This window comes from Nematolebias whitei, chromosome 1, assembly GCF_014905685.2.
Source record: "Nematolebias whitei isolate Nwh7 chromosome 1, NemWhi1, whole genome shotgun sequence".
Taxonomy (NCBI): domain Eukaryota; kingdom Metazoa; phylum Chordata; class Actinopteri; order Cyprinodontiformes; family Rivulidae; genus Nematolebias; species Nematolebias whitei.
In genome coordinates this window covers 28,207,158-28,229,514 of record NC_056498.1, presented here as the reverse complement: position 1 = coordinate 28,229,514, position 22,357 = coordinate 28,207,158, and the positions used below count along the sequence as shown (strand labels likewise).

At 39.4% G+C, this 22,357-nt stretch overlaps 2 protein-coding genes across 4 annotated transcripts in view; both read left to right on the top strand.

Annotated features, from left to right (window-relative positions):
- mfsd8 (major facilitator superfamily domain containing 8) overlaps nt 1-1,001 on the top strand; it is a 13,196-nt gene extending 12,195 nt beyond the window's left edge. The window contains exons 11-12 of the mRNA XM_037683397.1: nt 439-665; nt 738-1,001. Coding sequence (XP_037539325.1) covers nt 439-665; nt 738-944 — 434 coding nt within the window. The 3' untranslated portion in view covers nt 945-1,001. The remainder of the gene's footprint in view (nt 1-438; nt 666-737) is intronic.
- Nucleotides 1,002-2,800: 1,799 nt separating this feature from the next.
- Nucleotides 2,801-21,823, top strand: si:dkey-33c12.4 (uncharacterized protein LOC560112 homolog). Of its 3 annotated transcripts, XM_037683369.1 has the most exons (18): nt 6,881-7,061; nt 7,189-7,211; nt 9,664-9,727; nt 9,865-10,070; nt 10,164-10,244; nt 10,333-10,380; nt 11,445-11,615; nt 12,721-12,864; nt 12,958-13,021; nt 13,094-13,184; nt 13,272-13,413; nt 14,990-15,094; nt 16,318-16,417; nt 16,496-16,709; nt 17,345-17,419; nt 17,509-17,611; nt 19,017-19,132; nt 21,208-21,823. In XM_037683369.1, exons 1-18 carry the CDS (start codon nt 7,037-7,039, stop codon nt 21,254-21,256), a joined length of 1,821 nt encoding a protein of 606 aa, XP_037539297.1. In that variant the 5' UTR covers nt 6,881-7,036; the 3' UTR covers nt 21,257-21,823. The 3 variants fall into 3 exon arrangements, with proteins under 3 accessions (XP_037539305.1, XP_037539297.1, XP_037539313.1); XM_037683377.1 differs by lacking the exons at nt 6,881-7,061; nt 7,189-7,211 and adding an exon at nt 2,801-2,966; XM_037683385.1 differs by lacking the exons at nt 19,017-19,132; nt 21,208-21,823 and having other exon boundaries at nt 17,514-17,598.
- Nucleotides 21,824-22,357: the final 534 nt, after the last annotated feature.

Here is a 22,357-nt window from a genome sequence, read left to right as displayed (position 1 = left end):
GCCAACCAAAGTGCTGTACAGCAGAAACAAACAAGCAAAGGACACAGGATAAAAGAATTATAAGAATTATAAACATAGATCCAAATAGATAAATATAAGAACTAAATGGCTAATTTTATAGAATACAAACAAGTTAAAATCAACTCACACACTGTCAAAAGCCAGGGAATAAAAATGAGTTTTAAATCGAGACTTGAAGTCAGTGAGAGTGGGGGCCTGTCTGACATGCAGTGGTAAGTTATTCCACAGTTTGGACCTGCAACAGAGAAAGACCTGTTATCTCTGAGATTAAAATGAGTACCTGAAACCAATAAGAGAGCTCTGTGGGATATGGCTGCAGCAGATCAGCGAGATAGGACACATGTAGCAAAACCCCGGGACTCAGAAGGTTGAAGTGAGCCTTGATGTCTGAATTTGACGTTTTTGTTTAAATCACAGATCTTCGAAACAACTCGTTGGTCAGTCGGATGTCTGATGGGACGTTAGCCGCTAACAGTACTTTGGAGCCAACGGGCTGCCCTTACGAACAGACCTGGTGTCAGTATACGCCCGCCATCTACCTCGCTCAGTACATCTCATCCGACATCCTCATCGGAGTGGGTTACCCAGCATGCAATGTGATGTCCTACACGCTGTATTCCAAAATTCTTGGACCAAAGCCTCAGGTTAGAGAAACTAAACACCTTTTTCATCGCGCATAAACGACCGGGCTGCTTTCAGTGTGTCGATCTCTTCAGGGCGTGTACATGGGCTGGTTGACGACCTCGGGGAGCGGCGCGAGGACGCTGGGCCCCATCTTTGTGTCTCACGTCTACACCCTCCTGGGACCTCGCTGGGCCTTCAGCCTCATCTGTGGGATGGTGGTGGGAGCCATCGTCCTCCTCAGCTCCACCTATCATCGACTCATCGCCTTCTCCATTCGCCACGGGCGGATCGTGACGTAGCAGCGCTTCTCACGAACGCCGGATTATTTAAGCAAACCTCTGCTGAGCTTACTTTGAACTCATAAATGATGTTTAGAGCTTTTAGAGTTTTAACTCTTAAACTCGAGAACAGAGGGAGTTTCCAAGTCACATGTTCATGAAAACATCTTTGGGTGTTGAGATATTGATTATGCAAAAAAAAAATTGTGCCTATTGGGGTACAGATGTTATAACTTTTTATTAATAATGTACTATAATTATATTTTTATTTCTTTTAAAGGCCTGAACTTGTAGTTTTAAACTATGGGTTTGATTATTCTTAAATTATTGAGTAATTTCTGAGTGCTTTATTGTAAAAATGACCAGGGTTATGCATAAAATTTTTAATATGACCTCCTGTTTTTTCCTGTTGTATTTTATTTTTATTGCACAGTGTTTTGTTTTGTGGAAACGGTTCACAAAGTGGTTTTTTTTTTTTTTGTGGGGGAGGCTGTTTAATTGGATTTTATGGCATGTGTTTAGCTTCATTTTATCAATCCTTCTATAACTAAAAGAAGTTAACAACTTAGATAAATCACTCTTTTGTGTGAATATCTAGTGTGAACGCTAAATGACTTTAAACTGAGTAATTGAAGATAAAAGAAGCAGAACATTCGCTAAAAATGAGCTAAAGAATAGCCAAAAGCTAAAAGTATTAGAACAGTAACTAAAAGTAGTAAAATGGTATAAAGTCCCCTAGTAGAAATTTGTTTTTAGTAATCCACAAACTCTTTGGGTTTATTATCCATCCATCCATTATCTTTACCCGCTTATTCCATTTTGGGTCACGGGGGTCGCTGATGCCCATGTCCAGCAATCACTGTGCGAGGGGCGGGGTACATCCTGGACGGGGTCGCAAGTCCATCACAGAGACACATAGAGACAAACGAGACAAACAACGATTCACTCTCTCACTCACACCTAGGGACAATTTAGAGTTACCAATCAGCCTAACATGCATGTTTTTGGTCTGTGGGAGGAAACCGGAGTACCCGGAGAAAACCCACGCATGCACGGAGAGAACATGCAAACTCCACCCAGAAGGCCCCTGGACCGGGGTTTGAACCAAGGACCTGCTCGCTGAGAGGCAGCAGCTCTACCAGTTGCGCCACCGTGCTGCCCTTTGGGTTTATTAATGATTCAAAAATACATTTTACCGTAAATTATCTTTTTGATACGTTGGTGAAGATACTCAGTCATCCATGGTAAATCCAAAAAAAGTTAAAAACAAAACAACTGGACTTTATTTGTAACTGAAGACGTTTCGCTTCTCATCCGAGGAACTTTCTCAATTCAAAGAAACAATGAGTGTGGGATTCAAGTCTTAAAGCTGTGGTGTTCTGTAAGCTTGTATAATGGAGATTGACACATGCAGATTGACCTCTCACTCTTAGAGGATCGTTCGGGTTGGCGTTAGTCTCATCCACCGAGGGGCCACTCTGGTCACATGGTATATCTTTTTGATAAAAATGTATTTCATAAGGTAGAGTATTTTGCAGTAAGCCAAATCTACAACTTTAGCTGAAACTGGGCCTGAAAACGACCAAAACTTTTCAGACTGATGCACTACTTTTAAAATACTTGATCTACGGTATTCAAGTTTGACCACCAGAACCTCAAACATTTCTTCTGTCCTAATTGTAAGTACTGTTGTTTAAAAACGTTCATGGTTCATAAATGCCTCCATGACATCTCTAAATAGTTAAAACATATTTCATACTGTGTAAATTTAAGTAAAAAAAATCTCTTCTTTTATTTTAATGGAGAAGAAAATGTGATCCGTTCACTTTAAGATGATGTCACACTCAGTGATGAAAATCTCGCGTGAACTTGGCATAATCTCGCGAGAGCTTGTTTGAACGCGAGAGAGATTTAAAGTGTAAAAGAGGGAACGTGCGCAATTGCGCATGCTGTGAAAGCTAAGCTAAATGAGGTTTATAGTAGAAATGATGTTAACGTGACTTCTAAAGACTGAAGAACCTCTTTTCACAAGCAGCCAACGAGGTATTTATCTTGTTTATGTCTTATTTGTTAATTTTTATTTGCCTCATAAAATCCTGTACAATTCAATTCAGTTTATTTATATATAGTGCCAAGTCACAACAGAAGTCATCTCAGAGCACTGAACAGAAACATTCATATATAAAAGCAAGTTAACACTATTTGAGCAGCAGTCTGCTTTGAGTTTAACTTCATTGCAAAAACTTTCATATTGAGCAAGCATGAAGGCGACAGTGGAAAGGAAAAACTCCCTAATGAGGAAGAAACCTTTAGCAGAACCAGGCTCAGGACAAGCGGTCATCTGCTTTGACCGGCTGCGTTTGAGAGGAAGAAGGAGGAACAGATACACAATGGCAGGTCGAGAATCACATGTTAAGATAGAAATAGTATCAAATGAAAACCAATCAATTTTAACAATTCATTTTAGGAAATGAGGTCAATTTGTCCTAGGTAGTCTAAGCCTATAGCAGCATAACAAGCCAACCCTAACTATAGGATTTATCAAAATGAAAGTCTTAAGCCCAGTCTTAAAACTGGACAATGTGTCAGCCTCACGGACAGAAACTGGAAGTTGGTTCCACAAGAGAGGAGCCTGATAAATGAAAGATCTTCCTTAATTCCCTAGGAACCGCAAGTAAACCTGTGGTCTGAGAGCAAAGTGCTCTGTTAGGAAACTATGGAACGACCTCTAATATAAGATGAAGCTAGGTTGTTGAGAGCTTTGTAGATTACAAGTAAGATTTTGAATAAAATTTTGGACTTGACAGGGAGCCAATGGAGAGAAGCTAAAACTGGAGAGATATGATCTCTCCTACTAACTCCAGTTAAGACTGGCAGCAGCATTTTGGATCAACTGAAGACCTTTTAAAGAAGTATTTGGACACCCAGATAATAAACCATTGCAATAGTCCAGTCTAGACATGACAAATGCATGAACCAGTTTTTCTGCATCACTTTTAGATGTTTCTAATTTTAGCGAAATTACGCAGGTGGAAGAACGTTCTAGTAACTTTTTAATGTGGGGGATAAAAGACATGTCCGGATCAAAAATAACACCAAGATTTTTAATATTAGAGCTGGAGGCCAGATTAATTCCATCCAAGGAGGGTGGAAGACTGAAAAATGAATTCCTAAAATGCTCAGGTCCAAAAACTAAAATCTGTCTTGTCTGTAGTCACAATCAGAAAATTAAGTGTCATCCAGGTTTTTATGTTTTTAAGACATGCTTGTAGTCTAAGTAACTGGTTGGATTCATTGGGTTTCATGGACAAATGTAACTGTGTATCATCAGCATAACAATGAAAATGTATTCCATTCTGTTTAATAACTCTAATGAAAGCATATATAAAGTAAAGAGTATTGGTCCAAGCACTGAACCTTGAGGAACTCCATGACTAATTTTTTAGTTCAGTGATATACCTTTGTATTTATTTATTTTATTTTACTTTATCAGCCCTTAAGGCGTTTAGAGTCTGGCTTTAATGTGTTAAGAAGTTAGTGTGGAGATAGGACAGTGAAGGTGGACAAAATGTCGTACTGAAGCTTCATAAAGACATGCCTGCAATAAATGCCCGTTGCAACAATCGCCTTGTGTCTGTGATGTTGTGAAGAGAGCTTCAGTAACATTTGAACACATAAATACATGAACAGTTTAGTTTAATGATGTCACAATCCAACATAAAATGCTTATTTGTTGTTTTTTTATATACAAACCGGATTCCAAAAAAGTTGGGACACTAAACAAATTGTGAATAAAAACTGAATGCAATGATGTGGAGATGGCAAATGTCAATATTTTATTCGTAATATAACATAGATGACAGATCAAAAGTTTAATCTGAGTAAATGTAACATTTTAAAGGAAAAAATATGTTGATTCAAAATTTCACAGTGTCAACAAATCCCAAAAAAGTTGGGACAAGTAGAAATAAGTGGCTGGAAAAAGGAAATTGAGCATATAACGAACAGCTGGAAGACCAATTAACACTAATTAGGTTAATTGACAACATGATTGGGTATAAAAAGAGCTCCTCAGTGTGTCAGTGTAAGTAAGAGGATCACCAATTCCACCATTGTTGCGCAGAAAGATAGTGCAGCAATACCAGAATGGTGTTACCCAGCGTAAAATAGAAAAGACTTTTAAGTTATCATCATCAACCGTGCATAGCATCATCAAAAGATTCAGAGAATCTGGAACAATCGCTGTGCGTAAGGGTCAAGGCCGTAAAACTCTACTGGATGCTCGTGATCTCCGGGCCCTTAAACGTCACTGCACCTCAAACAGGAATGCCACTGTCAAGGAAATAACAGAATGGGCTCAGGAATACTTCCAGAAAGCATCGTCAGTGAACACAATCCACCGTGCCATCTGTCGTTGCCAGCTGAAACTCTACAGTGCAAAGAGGAAGCCATTTCTAAGCAAGCTCCACAAGCTCAGACGTTTGCACTGGGCCAGGGGTCATTTAAAATGGAGTGTGGCAAAATGGAAGACTGTTCTGTGGTCAGATGAGTCACGATTTGAAGTTCTTTATGGAACACTGGGACGCCATGTCATCCGGACCAGAGAGAACAAGGATAGCCCAAGTTGTTATCAACGCTCCGTTCAGAAGCCTGCATCACTGATGGTATGGGGTTGCATGAGCGCTTGTGGCATGGGCAGCTTGCATGTCTGGAAAGGCACCATTAATGCAGAGAACTATGTTCAGGTTCTAGAACAACATATGCTCCCATCTAGACGTCATCTCTTTCAGGGAAGACCCTGCATTTTTCAACACGATAATGCCAGACCACATTCTGCAGCAATCACAACATCATGGCTACGTAGGAGAAGGATCCGGGTACTGAAATGGCCAGCCTGCAGTCCAGATCTTTCACCTATAGAGAACATTTGGCGCATCATAAAGAGGAAGGTGCAACAAAGAAGGCCCAAGACGATTGAACAGTTAGAGGCCTGTATTAGACATGAATGGGAGAGCATTCCTATTTCTAAACTTGAGAAACTGGTCTCCTCTGTCCCCAGACGTCTGTTGAGTGTTGTAAGAAGAAGGGGGGATGCCACACAGTGGTAAAAATGGACTTGTCCCAACTTCTTTGGGATTTGTTGACGCCATGAAATTTGGAAACAACAGATGTTTCCCTTAAAATGATACATTCTCTCAGTTTAAACTTTTGATCTGTGATTCGTGTTCTATTCTGAATAAAATATTAGATGTTGGCACCTCCACATCATTGCATTCAGTTTTTATTCACAATTTGTTTAGTGTCCCAACTTTTTTGGAATCCGGTTTGTAAAACAAACTATAAATTTAATCATATAAAAAAGTTTCAAGAGTCAAGTAGATTATTGAGCATGGACTTTGTTAAGAGTCAAGTAGGTTTTACAACTGTAGTCAAATGTTTTAGTAAGAATTTAACTTTATCAGTTGTCTTCTTAGATAAATAATATTAATAACTGACTTTATATGTATATGACTGTTTTTGTTCAGTGCCCTGAAATGACTTCTGTTGGCGCTGTATAAATAAACTGAATTTAATTTAATTACTGGTAGCTTTCCATCATTACCTGTTGTTAGACTCAACCACTGTGAAAAATCACATCATGTTGCTGCTGATCTATTTCATGTTGCTGTGTTCATTTGTACTCATCTGCTCACACAGACTCATGCTCGTGCTGCTGTTTGACATATTATTTTTATGCTATTAGTGCTTAGTGTAATTTTTATTAACGTTCGTCTTAGTGTTGTTTTTCTTTTACATTTTAATACTTTTGTTGGATGTAACTGGGACCCTGTGTACACAGTTTCGTTCCACCACATGTGATGATGGAATGACAAAGAACCTTGAATCCTTGTTATAAAAATGACCTGCAGGGGGCGACTATAGGTATTCGTTTATGTCACAGTGCGCATGCGCCGGTCTCCTACTCCCGCCCCCGCTGTGTGTTCCCGCTGCGGAAACGCGGAGAGGAAAACGCAGCTGAGCTGCTAAAATTAGATTTAGTAATGTAACTTCAGGCGGTGTTTAGTAAAATTGAGGAGTATAAGACGTCGCGGCCGGACGCGCCTTACTGAAACATGCAGGTATTTACAGATGAATCCGGTAAGAAATGTTTATTCGAGCTCGTTTAGCTAATAGGCTAAGTTTGCTCTACTTAAAAATTGTTTACGGCTCAGTTCAGTCTAAACGAGCCGATTTTAAAACGTCTGTGTCCTGTCTTGTTTTTCAGAGTTTACGGATGTTCAAATGATCGTAAGTAATTGTTTCTGCTGAGGTTGAAGTTGATAAAAGTCGGGATGAGGTGGGAACGGCCTTCAGAAGCAGCTGCTTTGACCTGAAGTCACAACAAAACAGCTCTTAGTCTAAAGCAACTTCATGTAAAGCAGACTTGCATTTATAAATTCAAATGACTTAAATCAGTCAATCCACGTGGTAATTTTAAGGTTTAGTTTTTATAAATTCCACATGTCTGCTCTTAGTTTACATACTGAGATTAGACAAGTGTTTGAACTTTGACTACTTTTCATTAAAACCACTGCACTCTCTTCCCAGCTGCATTTATCTTTGCCCAAGAGGAAGTAAAGACAGTTGTGTGTATTTGCTCATTCTGTATTTAAAACATGCTTTAAATATTTAATCAAATCCACACTTCTCTAACTGGACGTCCACAAATAAACAGTTTATTTCAAATGTGCTGCAAAAACTCAAGCAAAACCATTTTTATAAAAACTATTCATGCTTTTAATTTGTTTTGTAAGTGATCAAAAATCCCTCCAAACTAGTAATTCAGCGGCTACACCTTTTTAATCTATAGATGTATTTAGTCCTAAATGATGAAGCTCCACTTCACGTAATGGTTTTTATAATTCTATTATTAAATTTTGCTTCCAAATTATATTTAATAGCTGTTAATCCCAGATGTAGTGCCAGTTACATAAACTTCCTGTCTAACTAGATTGATTTTTGGCATTAATGTTTGTTTACTTGTTTCCCAGATCTGATTAAAGAAAGAGTTGTAATGAAAACATTTTTCTCTGGGCAACAGTTAACACTGTTTTACTTTAAACTACGGTGAATTGCTTGATTGCCTGTGTTTATTATTTAACTGTGAAAAGTTAATTTTGCGCAATCTGAAAATCTGTTGCGTACAGCTGGATTTCATTCATTTAAAGTAAAATCAGAATAATTGGGGGCTGCCTAGTAAAGCAGCCACCTGTTATTATCCACCTGACAAAAGGTTTCTTAACTTTATATCTTACTCTTCCGTCAACTTTAATGCGGCTCAAACCGAAACGTGTACCCCCACAAATGTTGTATCAAAACGACCGGCTCGGCACCGTGATGTGTGCTGCTACTTTTATTGGTGTTTCGAATTACCATGGCGATGTAATTTGCTAACAAAGACGCCGTTTTTATTAGTCATTTTTCAAATATCCGAGATGGCCACTCGAGTTAACCTGAGTTAAAAAATAAAAAACACTTTAAATCAGCCATTTTTTTTTTTAGAGATATTAAGCTGAAATTTGTTGCGGTGTGCAACGCCCAATAAATAATGTTAAAATAATCAAGATGGCCACCAAAGCTACATTTAAAAGGCTTTAACTCGGCTATTTTTACACATGGAGCTGAAATTTGGCGAGGTTATAGCTGAGAAAGTTCCCTATCACTGAATGAATCCAAATCAAAGATGGCCGCCTTAGCTAAAAAGGAAAACATACAATAATTCAGCTGTTTCTAGAGCTATTTAGCTGCAACTTGGTGTAGTGGTAGCCGAGAGCGAACCCCAACACATAGTACTGTAAATCAACTATTTCAATCGGCGGCAGCCTGGCAGTCCCCGACAGTTTCTCCAGGAACTTTTAGTTGTTTTTTTAAATAAATCTTTATTAAAGCAAATGATAAGTATACACCAAACAAAAAAGAATGCAGTATACAGACGAACACAACACTTGTATGAATAAACAACCAGGGGTTGTGATTTTTAAACAAATATTTGCAAAGATTTACAGATAGAAATTGTCCTAAGAGCCTTTTGAGTTGGTAGAGTCTGTTATTAACTTTACATATAGTTCCACATCCTTAATAAAATGAAGAAATCAAGGTGTTTTGTTAGTAAATTTACATTTACGAATGAAAAATTTGGCCAAAAGAATTAGCAAGTTTTTATTATTAAAAAAATTTATGTAGCATCCTTTTTGGGGAATGTAGAAAAACAAAACAAAACATTTTCCCAACGTAAGGAAAATTTCCTTTAAAATATGCTTATTAATAAACCTGCTGAACTCCTTCTGAAACCTGCGCGTGAACGGGCAGTGCCAAAAAAGATGGAAGGTCGCCACAAAAACTACAATCGATATTTATGTCTCTCTTAAATGTTATCTTATAATGTTTAGCGGGGTAAATTTGCTGCTGTGAAAAGCAGGTTTTTCCTCACTGATGACTCAGTTGGACCAGGGAGAGTAAGGAACTTTTAGTTTTATCCCACTCCTCTGTAAAAATGAACTTGGTGAGGTGAGTTTTTCTCTGTAAAGGAAAGTGAAACTTTAAAGAGTGTTCCGTTTCTGTGACGTAATCTCTGCAGTCAGCTGCAGCTCGGAGGCTCCTTCCATCCAGAGCAGTTTCAGATAATGATCGTGTGGTTCCGCTGATCTTAACGACACAACACCTCTGGATTGCCTTTAACTCTTTTCTCTTTCCTGTTTAGCAAAGAGTTGTGGGTATGTTTGAGAGCCGCCGTTTTCATAGGATTCTGTCATATGGCCTTCTTGGTAAGAGAATACCCACTAAAGCAAATCTCATCCAGAATGATTTGATTTTAATTTCTGTGAAACGTCAGGATGAGTTGTGAGCTTCATACTTACGTGTGTGCATTCTGTTTTTAAATGAACACGCTTGTTCCTACCAGGTTTTGAGTACGATGAGGAGCAAGACGTGGACGATCGTGACAGCTGGTCCCACCAACGTAACAGTTTCTATGGATACCAAGATGGTAGAGGATTAAGTAGGAACCACTCCAGGTCGTCCAGCTCCATCTATCAACCTTCACTGAGTTATTCTTCAGCCCATAGCTCGCCCGGCTCGCCCTCTTTGAAAGTTCAGCCCAAGGAGAGCGTGCGTTCACCTTTTGTGTTGTAAAAGTTGCATAAAGTCGCGCTGACGCGAGGCGGGTTTGTGTTGACGTCTTTGTTGTTGCTGTTTTTAAAGGATATTGAGCGGAAAGCTAGATTATTACAAGAAGCTAAAAAGAGCAAAGAAAAAGCTGAGAAGAAGCGGCTGAAGAAACAGGTGACACTTTGTAAACGCCACGAGCTGCTGAAGAAATGATTAACGTTTGGGCTCATTTAGTTTATTTTTATTTTTTTTTATCCAACAGAAACAGAAGCAGAGAAAACAAATGGAGAAGGAAAAACTGAATAAAGAGGTGATGTGGGCCACTTTGTCACAGAGTTGCGATCTATAAAAGTGGGTTCTGTGGAGCGGGTATGAACATTTGTTATCTTACCTGTTGCAGATGGCTTCTTAAACAACTTCAGTTTGGACAAAGAGTTTAAATCTGATCGGAGTGGCTAGTCGTGTGCGGCAAACACCAATGTGGATTTAATTGATAAGATTTTGTTTCTGATAATTTTCATTGTGCGGACACGGTAGAGCTTTGACTCTTGGCGAGGAGGTTGCTGGATCAAATCCCGACTGGGCCTTTCTGCGTGAATTTCTTGCTTATTTGAAAGAAACAAACACAGATGCATGTATTTTTATGCTTAATTAACGGTGCATAACGACGTGTCAAAATCCCCATTGCTGTAATCACAGGTCGCTTTGCAACAATTGGCATGATTCTTACTTAACAGTAAATATGCCGTGCTAAGCTAACGTGGTTAGCCTTGTTTCTCACTGGTAATTTATTCACAAATCATTTAAGACTTCCATTACTTGGACATTATTCTTCAGGCTTCGGTGAAGAGAGAACACGGCTTGACTGCAACGTTTCTACTACGAGAAGCTACGGCAACTCTGCTTGGACAAATTGCTCCAGGCATCCACTAATCTGCTGACTCATGGTGGCAGCACGGATTAATGTTTACAAAATTAATTCAGAATTTTCCATGTCCGCAATGTGGTGCAACTAAAAGTGAGTTGGGCCTCCATCCCTTAGTTAGTAGGTATATGGAATTCTGTGTTTGCACATGTAAATAGTAGCAGCAGCTAGCGATGGCACTTCCTGTGCAACCTGGGTGCTTTTGGGATAGTAGTTTGAATGAACTGACGCTCAAATTTGAGGTTAGGGTGGTTCCACTTCAGTCTTGACGAGCTGTTAGTTTGTCAATCCGGTCAGAAACTCGTTCAACAAACAAGTCTTTTAAAGAGCCATCTACAACAGGTAAGATGTTCACGGTCTTCTCATGGAACTCCACTTCAAAGGACCTGAAGTTCGGGCTGACTTGCATAAAGAGTCAGACTGATAGAAACTTGTTTTTTCGTCTGCAGGGAAACGCTGCAGAAGAAGATAAATCTGTGAACGACCCAGAGAACAATGAACCCAACTCCAGTGAGAAGAACTCTGCTGCTGCTAAAGATACAGACAGCGACTGCAATTGCAGCGAGTACGAGTCCAGTTACGAAGAGGAGGACACCAAGAACGACTCTGGAGACGAAGAGGTACCCGTACTTCAACCAGTGGCTCCTACAAAAGATGTTTAAATTCCTGATGCATGCTTCCCCAAGTGTGAAGTCGCACATGCACACTACAAGTGGGGCTGCAGTCCAAAGTTTTTCTGCACTAACAACAGTAATAGTAAATGGCAGAGAGCAGAGTGTTTTTGTGCTGCTCACCCTTTTTCAGCTCCTACAGTGAGGCAAAAAAGTATTGTCAGCCACTGATTGGGCAAGTTCTCCTACTTAGAAAGATGAGAGGTCTGTAGCTTTCATCATAGGTACACTTCAACTATGAGAGACAAAATGAGGAAAATAATCCAGGAAATCACATTGTAAGATTTTAAAATGATTTATTTGTAAATTATGGTAGAAAATAAAGTATTTGGCTGATAACATAACGTTTGTTGGCAACGACAGAGGTCAAACGTTTCCTCTAAGTCTTCACCACTGTAGCTGGTCTTCTGGACCATTCCTCCACGCAGATCTCCTCTAGAGCAGTGATGTTTTGGGGCTGTCGCTGGGCCACACGGACTTTCAACTCCCTCCACAATTTTTCTTTGGGGTTGAGGTCTGGAGACTGGCTAGGCCACTCCAGTACCTTGAAATGCTTTTTACAGAGCCACTCCTTTGTTGCCCGAGCGCTGTGTTTGGATCATCGTCATCCTGGAAGACCCAGCCACGTTCTGTCTTCAATGCTCTCACTGGTGGAAGGAGGTTATGGCTTAAAATCTTATGATACATGGCCCCGTTCATTCTTCCCTTAAAACGGATCAGTCGTCCTGCCCCCTTTGCACAAAAACAACCCCAAAGCATGATGTTTCCACCCCCATGCTTTACAGTAGGTATGGTGTTCTTGGATGAAACTCTGCATTCTTCTTCCTCCAAACACAACAAGTTGAGTTTTTACCTAAAAGTTCCATTTTGGTTTAATCTGACCCGCAGTACTCCCGAAAAAATGTCATCCTCTAGTCTGGTGGTTCCAGGGCCTTTACCTTGTTGGGTTATTTAAAGTCTTTATTTTGTTAACGATGAAGGGAATAAAGTTTTTACAGTTTATAAAGTTGTGTAATTTGATCTGTCTGTGTCGTGGTTTGATTATTTCCTTCAGGGACTGGATCTGACAAGCACTTTTGTGAGCAAAGCTGCTCTTATAGCGAGGCGTAAATTAGAGCAGAAAGGGAAGAAGAGCCCTGAAAAGTCTAAAAGTGTCCTGGACCCAGAAGAGCTGGCTCTAAAGGAGGCTCAGAAGAAGGTGAGAACGTTCAGATGAGAAAACGATTCTGTATCTCTTTCTTGTCCGTCAGGTTCATAATCGTCATCTTTAGCCCTTGTTTTTAATTTACAGGATTCTGTCGCTCCCGCCAGCCTCTCTATTGAAGATAACGTAAAAATAAGCACTGATCTCGCAAGTACGTTTTTACACTTTAATCCTGTTTAAAATGAAGTTATCGGTGAGATTTAATTTTCTTTTCTGCTTCTAGTTATGGGAAATAAGTTCGCCAGTTCAGGAGACTATAGCATGGCTGTCAAGTATTTCACAGATGCAATTAAATACAACCCTAAAGAGTTTAAGTAAGAACCTGCCTCTTGTGTTTAAATGTACTAATCACGGGTTCCTCAGTCGCTGGGTCTGAACCGCTCGTGTCGTCCCCGCCACAGGTTGTTTGGCAATCGTTCCTTCTGCTTTGAAAAGCTGCAGGAATGCGAGAAGGCGCTGGCCGATGCAGAGCTTTCTTTGGGCATCTGTCCGGGCTGGATTAAAGGGCTGTTCAGGAAGGGCAGAGCTCTGGCGGGTCTAAAGGTGAGCTCTGCAACCACACAACAACTCTTTTATATTCAGGTTTTTTTTTTTGTATCTCCAGGATTCAGATTCTTTTAAGACGCCGGTGTTGTGACGTAACTCTTAAGAACCAAAGCAATAAAATATTTTTTGTGTGTATTTTACACAATTATTCCTAGTTTTTTCATGTCTGTATTGGATAGCCCCTTGATGATGTGATTTAGGCTGTTTGGTGCATTTTTTTTTTAGCACGTTTCACTGCATGTAAATTTCAAAATAAATTGCTTACAGATGTCTGCAGGAACAAAAACGATTCGGAGACAAATGGTGCGGTTATAAAATTATACGTTAAAGTAAGAAATGCAATCTGTTAAATCGTCTAGGAATGCAAACGCTGAAAGTAGAAAATAATAAAAAACGACAGAAGGTTACAGCTATGTACACTCGTAAACCAAAAAACATTGGCTCGTGAAAAGTTATTTTGAAGGGCAATCAACAGAAAATTTAGTGGATTTTATTTTTTACTGGAAGCTAAATTGTACAAATCTATTTTTGTTTTGGCTCCAAACAATAAAAAATAACTAATCAACGCAAACGATTATTGTTAAAATGATTTTGGCACATTTTGATTGCGAGTTCTGCCATCTGAAAGAAAACCAGATTTAGACAAACAGGATTTCGTAAGTCTTTGTTAATAAAGAGGAAATTTCTGTCTTTTTAAAGCGATCTACATTTAGGAAAATCTCATGTTTAATACAATTCATCAGTCTTTAGTTGCAATAAATGCAATGTTTCTAAACTGAGAAATAATGTTAAGTTATTTTATTTTATTTTATTTTATGATTGAGCAGCCCTTTTTATCTGAGGTTTAACTTTACCATGTGCTCAAATTCCACATTTATGTAAGAATTTTAGCTTTTTTAACGTTTTAACGTCTTGTTTGTGTAAACCAGCAACACAAACATGAACGACTGTCTTCTTTCTGCTTTTTATATTTATACGACCACTTAAGTTCTGAAAAATAAGATAACTCCCAACATTTTTAACTGTCTTGCTGTGTTTCAGAAAGTGTCACCAAGTATGAACACATTTTTCATTCTGTATTGGCTATCTCAGTTAAACTTTTAAAAGATTTCTCGATGTCCAGCTTAATAAAATGTAGTTTTAGCTTTCAGAACTGAGATCTTTAGAGGGGAAAACCTTGTATGACTATGTATATTTGATGTCTAAATTGTAGGATATTTTATAAATCTAACATCAGATGTGTGAATGAAAATATGTGTTCCAAGAACTGGTCCTTGTGGAACCCCAGAGTGAGAATTTCATTTAATTTTCAGATGTAGAATTCTTGAAGTAGTCACAGTGAAAACTAGTTAAGAACCGGATACATGCATGGCAAACACAGTGTTAAACCCTTTTCAACAATGTTTGTGAAGGTTTAAATATAATTCACTTGTGTTTGTCGTTCAGATCGTTCTGACTTTAATCCCGTTGGACTTGTGTCAACATCCCTTCATGTTCATGTTATCTACGGTGCTCAAATTGTGACTGGCGCTTGTTCCACGTCACGTTGACCTTTGTTGCGTTTGTCTTTCAGAGGTATGAAGAGGCAGCTGATGCCTTCAGGGACGTCCTGAAACGGGAGAGTTCGTATGCTGAAGCTGCTCAGGAGCTTATGCGAGTGCAGATAATACAATTAATGGTAATGTTAACATTCCTGTTGATTTGCAGTCAAGTGGGATGAAAGGGGCATTTATTAATGTAACTATGTTTGGCTAAAGTAGGAACAACAAAAACAGCTACTAAGGAACTCTTGCGCTGGTCTCAAGCACAGGTAAATGGTGAGGGTCGTCAGAAAGAGGGCATCGGGTGTGATTCAGGATTTTCAGTGTCATGAAGCTGGTCCAGTTTTTACCCGACTGTGGTTTAAACTTAAACTGCTCCAGAACGTCAGGAACAGCTCAACCAAAGGGTGTTAGTTGAGCTGTTCCTGACTTCCACTGCTGCACTGGATTCAGAAAACTGTCCGTTTTAAAAACTTGCTGCAATGAAAGGGTTAAAAACAGAAACGGTTAAAAGGATGTCTCCTGCAGACATTAATTCTGTTTCAGTAATGTTACATCTACTCTTCCTTTTATGATGTGCCGGCAGTATTTGTAAGTTTAATAGATTTTTGAGGATTTCCTTCATATTTGGCTGGACATCCTACCAGTTTCATGGTCATGGTTGGTTCTCTTCACCAGATTTTAATAGTCAAATAAAACTGTCAGAAATCCCAAGTTGACTTCTGGAGCTGATAACTATCTTTGGTCTTAGTACCACACAGGGCTGGGAGTTTTTTTTTTTTTTTTTAAAGATAAATTGCGATAATATAACGATATATATTGATTTTTCTTTCCGTAAAATAATAAGAAAAATATATTTCTGAGTCAAAGCTTTGTCACAATTGTCACACAGGCACATTTATTAACAAACGGCTGTAAATGTACGAATTAAATGTGTAAAAATATTAACTATTTACATTAAATAATCCTCAGCTGCAGCGCCGTCACGTCAGTAAGCGTGTGTGAACTGCAGCACGTGAGGGGCTGTGTTTGTATTTAGTGAAGGAGAAGAGGGGGCTGTGTTTGTATTTAGTGAAGGAGAAGAGGGGGCTGCGTGCAGTTGGCACAGATGGGAGAAAAAGAACTACACGGATTCTCAAGTACATTAATACTCGATGGTTGCGATGGAGCCATTTTAACTATCGTGAATCGAGAAACTCGCGATACATCGAGTATATTCGATACAGCGCCCAGTATCGTGGAGTACGATTCCTTGTTCGGGTTAGTTGAACCTGCACTGTAGTACAAAGCCCATGGGCTCTAAATCACGTGAAGTAGTTGGATGTATTTTCTGTTGATCTGTGTTTTTGTTTTCCGTCAGGAGTGTGGTTTCACTCGTGAGCAGAGCTCCAATGCTTTAATTATCCACGGGACCGTAAAAAAAGCGTTAGAGGTGCTGTCCAAATTACATCCTCAGCCAGGTGAGTCATTGCAGCATGGGGCTGGTGCGCTCTGGTGCATATTTTTACACAGACGCGTTTATTTGTTTTGTGTTTTAGGAGCTGTAATAACCGACGCGCTCCCACCGGCTCGAGCAACGTCCATCACCGGAGTGTCTCCGGTCCTTTCAGCCGGCACACTTCCTTCGCCTGTCGCCGCTCAGTCGCACAAAATCCCCGAAAAACAACTTGTGAAGGAACCGACGCAGAATATCTCCAGTATTAAGTCTAATTATACTCAGGCTACGAAGATCGACTACAACCCCCCACCATTGTGAGCATGAAGTCATCAGAAATGTTTGAGTGGAGGTTCAGGAGTTCATACGGAGAATGTTCTAGTCCAGGAGTATTCAGCTAAACTGCTCAGGGGCCGGACATCCAGCTGCTGTTGTCCTTAAGAAAGTTTGTTTTCTGGTTTAAAACACGTGTCAAACTCCAGGACCGAGTTGTTAACGTCTCATCTGGCCCTTAAGATGATGATAATTTTAATTAAGACTTCTCATGACAGTTGGACAACTTTTGAAGTCAAGATGAACCATCTTGAATTTTTCCATAATCTTTGATTTTGATGCAGTAAAAGTGACAAAAGAACGTCAAATGAGACCGACAAAACTCTTGTTGAGGAACCTGCAGCCAAGAAAAGATGTCTGGTATCTGCTGGGGGGTCGTATTGACTGAAGGTGGCTCTTGGTTTGAAATAAGTTTTTAATGTTGGCCCCCTTTTTGTATGAGTTTGACACCCCCTAAATTAAAAACTGAACCCATCGGTGGGCTGACCCGAGTTCACCCGTGGGCCTGATTTGGCCGCCAGTTAAAAAACCCTGTTCTAGTCTTTATAAGAAAATACTTGTTGCTTTAGTCCCACGTCTTTAACAAAGGTTTAATTTCCAGGAGATCTTTTTGTTGCAGAGAGCTGTTTCCAGTTTGGGTGGGAAACTTGACTTTCCCACTGACGGAGTCCACAATTACAAACCTGTTCAGCAAGTAAGACGTTCTTATACATCTTTTTGTTTTATATGAACAAATCCAGCCGTGTGCTGAGCTGCTTGAGTTTGAGTATTTCTCTGTTTCAGGGTAGGGGTGGTCTATAGCGTGAAGGTTTTAGCTTACAAACGTTGTGCCTTTGTCAACTTTACAAAACCGGAGCACTGTGACGAAGCCATCAGACGCTTTCACGTGAGTACGATCAGATCTTTTCTTTTCTCGTCCCAGTTTGCTCTTCTCTCTGTAGGTGGTTTGAATAAATGAAACTGGAAACCAAATCGAGCTTTCTTTAGATGTTTGTGAAGCCACCAGCTGTCACGGTGCCACGTGACGACTCTGTCAAATCCTGTTGAAGTTGTGGTCAGTCTGTGCAAAAGTCAAAATCAGTTTAAGCGGGTTTCTTAGTTAAGAAAGTCTCGTGTACAAAACGTGCTCCTCTGTACAGCCAGGGTTGATGTTCCAGTTCCATCCTGACGTCCACCTTGTTTGTTTTGAAGTCGCAATTATTGGACTCGTTCAATGGGAAAGTTCAGATTCTGCAGTTTGCTCAAATGCTGCAAATCCTTAAAAATCTTATGGTTTTGGTGGGTTTTTTTTAATAGTTCGGACAATTTATAGGTAATTTAATTGAATCTGAAACCATTTGTCAAATAATTGGTACATTTATTATTAGGATTTTTTTTCCTTTAAAGCAAAAGTTCAGTTTGTTTATTTATTCAAGTTGGGTTCTGTGGAAATGTTAAAGCAGTTGTTCCCAACCCAGGTCCTTGAGGAACACCATCCTGCACGTTTTATTTTTGTTGCTCCAACACACCTGATTTGGTGGTTTAATTACTTCCTCATGTTCTGCAGAAGCCTGTTAATCACCCATTCATGTAAATCTGGTGTGTTCCTCAAGGACCAGTGTTGGGAACCATTGAGTTAAAGTATTATCTTGTTCTAGATGGCTCTTTAAACAAACGGCTCGAAAAAATAGTTTTGACTTGAATCAAAGCGACGAGCTAAAAGCTAGTCCAAGTGGAATGAGACCAACATGGTTTGGCTTTAAAACTTTTCGTAACAATTGAGCTGTTGACAATATTTCATTTATATCACCAAACCAGATGACATGATTTAACTTTATTTAGTGGTTGATTGAGCGTACATATTTCTATTTAATTTATATTTTAATATTTTATATTTTTATTTTATTTTATATTTATTTATATTATATTATATTATATTTCTATTTAATTTATAAACTTTTACATGGTTATTCTGGCAGAAATATAACCCCGCAGGAAGTGCCCCAAGCAGCAAATGCTACAAGCTTCTGAATACCAAACATTATATGAAGGGATTTCCTAGCACTACAGCAGCCGGCAGGGAAAAGGGGTCAGTTTCAAAGGAAATTAAATGACTAGAATTTTTATTATATACTTTTTTCTGAAGGCAGACCTGTTAAAAACTTTGACGTAAGGAAGATTTTCTGTTTTAGTTGTCTAAACTTGTTCACTTTAGGCTGTTTTTATAGACTCATTTCCTCCCCAGCTCTGAAGCAGCTAAACAAAACGTGCTTAAATCTCATCCTTCCATGACGCACGTGCTCCTTTTTCAGGGCTCCATGCTGAACGGCGTGAGGATGGCTGTGAAATACCCGGACAGGATCCCTGCAGGCATGGGCATGTCCAGGTCTGCCCTCAGATCTCAAGACCTGCAGGAGCACGATCTGAGGCCAGTGTTTCTAAACTTTGAACCATTTGCTTTGTTTATGTCGACATTGTAAACTCCAGCTAGCGTAGATGTCACTCAGACTCGCTGACCTTCAGATGACCTCGAGACGTTTTAACCTGCCTGCGCGAGCTGAAACTTGAGCCATCACAAACTGAATTTAATGGTTCGAACAAAGAAGATAAATAACTTTCTTTTTGACGTATTTGCTGAAATCTGTCGTGCTAAAAATCGATTGGCGCCGCGGGAGCGCGCACGAGAGGACTCGCCGTTTCAGTTCTTGGAAATTTAACAAGATTAACACCTAAAAACGATGATTTGTTTGCTCTAGATTATAGCAAAGGTGTGTCTGTTTACCTTTTCTTTAATAAATTCACTTTAATGGTCTAAAAAGCTTCATTTCACCTGCCAAACATCGATTGTGGCTCGTAATTTAACAAACATGCAAAATGAAGCTGTTTTGACCATTAAAGTGAATTTATTTAAGAAAAGGTAAACAGAGACACACCTTTACTATAATCTAGAGCTATCAAATCGTTTTTAGGTGTTAATCTTCTTAAATTTCGAAGAACTAAAACGGCTAGTCCTCTCATGCACACTCCCGCAGCACCAATCGATTTTTGGCACAACAGATTTCAGCAAATACAGTAGTCCCTCGTTTATCACGTGGGATCCGTACCCTGAAGCCCCGCGATGAGTGAACAACCGTGAAGTAGGAATAGTAGTAAGTAGACCTGTCGCGATGAACAATAAATCAATTAATCACATGATAAGTGAAAATTATCAACCTCATTTTCATTTATCGGCTTTATCGTTTCTTCGTGGCTCTCGTTCTACTGAAGACACTGGATGATAAAAAGCTCAACTCCGGCTCGTCACTGACTCCTCCCTTTCTCTCTTTTCTTTAAAATCTGTTTTAACCGTCCAAAATCGTGTTTTTGGATCATTAAAAGCAGCTAAGCTGAGAAGCTAGGCTACGAGCTAAGCTAATAGGCCGACTTCGGGGGGGAAAAACCTCTGTCTTGTCGAAGCTCTAAAATTCACGTTTGAAACCCGTGCCTTCGTGGAAAAAGTTAATCTCTGCAAAAAGAAGCTGAGAACTTGTTTACTGATTTTTTTAATTAATTTTTAATTAAAAGCTTTGTGTGAAAAATGCTATGCTGAAGAGCTCACACCGAGCGTCCGCCATTTTGAGAACCAAAAAAAGGAAGGAGAAACAGCCCATGTCACGTCAAGAGGCCTCCCTCCCATTTTCTTAGAGACACGCTGCTCGCTCCCTCACTATCCATCCTTCAGTTCAAACAGTCTTATACTGCCATCCAGTGGTCAAAAAAGGTACTACACTCAAAACAAATTGACAAACATTTCTTCTTAAATTGACAATAATTACTATCGTTAAATTTCAAACAATATTATCGTTTATCGCAATAGTTTCTGAGACAATCGCCCAGCAAAATTTATCGTGACAGGCCTAGTAGTAAGTAGTAGTTTATTTTAGTATATATAAAAATTTATATATTAAGGTGTTTTAAACCCTTCCCACACTCTTGCAATATTTTATAAACAATGTTTCTAAACTCAACGCTCTTAAAAACACAGAATGTCATGAAATCAGCGCTCTTGGCCACGCCCACTTCTCCACTGCAGAGCAGAGACGTGACGCGCTGCTGGAGGAAGCTTCTCCCTGCACCTGTGGGCTGCACACAGGTGCTAAATAATTAAAAATAATTCATGTTAAATAAAAATTCCATCCCGATCGTGCGGCTCATCCATCAATCAGCCAGTTGTGCGTCATGTCCAGTCTTATTTTGAGAAACCGCCATGGAGCGAGTCCGCGATGCGCGAAGTAGCGAGGGACTACAGTACTACAAAGAAGTTTCACTGACGTCCATCTGCGTTCTGTTGCTCTGTCCGGACTCGGAAGTGTGACACAAAAATCTGAATTTTGAAATGGAAACTGAATTTTCAAAGCAAACCAGTTCAGTTTCAAAACATGGATTCACGTCCAGTTTGTGATGGAACAAGTTTCGGTCCATGTGAGAGAGTAATTTATCTTACCGTAGTTTTCCTGCCTGCAGGTCAAACGCTAACTGGAGGAGAGCAGTTGAGGACCCATCGTCAGACTAACAGACTGTTCCAGCTGCTTCGCTCCGTTCGTCAGAATCAGTTGGGCCATTTCTACAGAGCGCCAGGCGCTGCTTCATCATCGTCGTATCAATCACTGGATGTGACTCCATGTACGAGCATCGTTTGGCTTTTACTTTTGAGCAGGAGGCGAGTGACCAGTTATTATTTTAACACATACAAGAAAGAAAACTTTTTGTCCGTTACTACAAGTGATGGAAATATACAGTTATTCTACTATAGTATTCAAACTGAGTGCGCAGTATTATATCGGCTATAACATGATTCAACTAAGAGTTTTTATGGCTTCAAATAATCAGGGACGTCACTGGTCCAAGTTATGGATCCTTTGTTTTTATTTTTCACTCATGTAACCAACACACATGACCTGCTCATGTAACGTAGTGTTGATTTAAAACACTTTACGGTCTATACTTTTTAAACTTGTCTAAGGTTTTAATCTGGTTTCAGTTTTCTACGTTGAACTTGTTTTCTTTCCGTTTTACTATTTAGAGCTTCAAAATGTCAGCCGATGCCACCGCAGCCTTCATTAAAATGTTTCTTGTTTTTAATCTGAGAAATAAAGCTTAAAATTACAAAATGCATGTGTTGTTGTTTTTACAGTAGTACTGCTTTACGGTAGTTAAAAAAAATGTATGTATCCCATGAAATCCTAGTGAATAAACGTGAACTCTTAACAAAAACTGCAGCAAAGAGCGATTTCTGCTTGATCGAATATATAAAGAACGTCTGATTCAGTTTGTTTTTAAACATTTAACAGATTAGAAAGAATTAGGATTACAGTAGTCCCTCGCTACTTTGCGGTTGGACTTTTGCAGACTCGCTCTTTCGCGGTTTTTCAAAGTCAGATTGGACACGACACACAATTGGCTGATTGATGGATGAGCTAAATGGCAGTTAAACTCGTCCACTATCGGTATGAAGCGCTTTGCTTTGATACCGTTTCATAAATTCTATAACGTTTTTAATGCAAAGCCAACAGTTGAACAAAGTTTATTCAAATATAAGCAGAGAAATTTGGAAATGTTCAATACACTTAAAAAGCTAAATAAATAGACAATTACATATGTACTAACCAGTGTA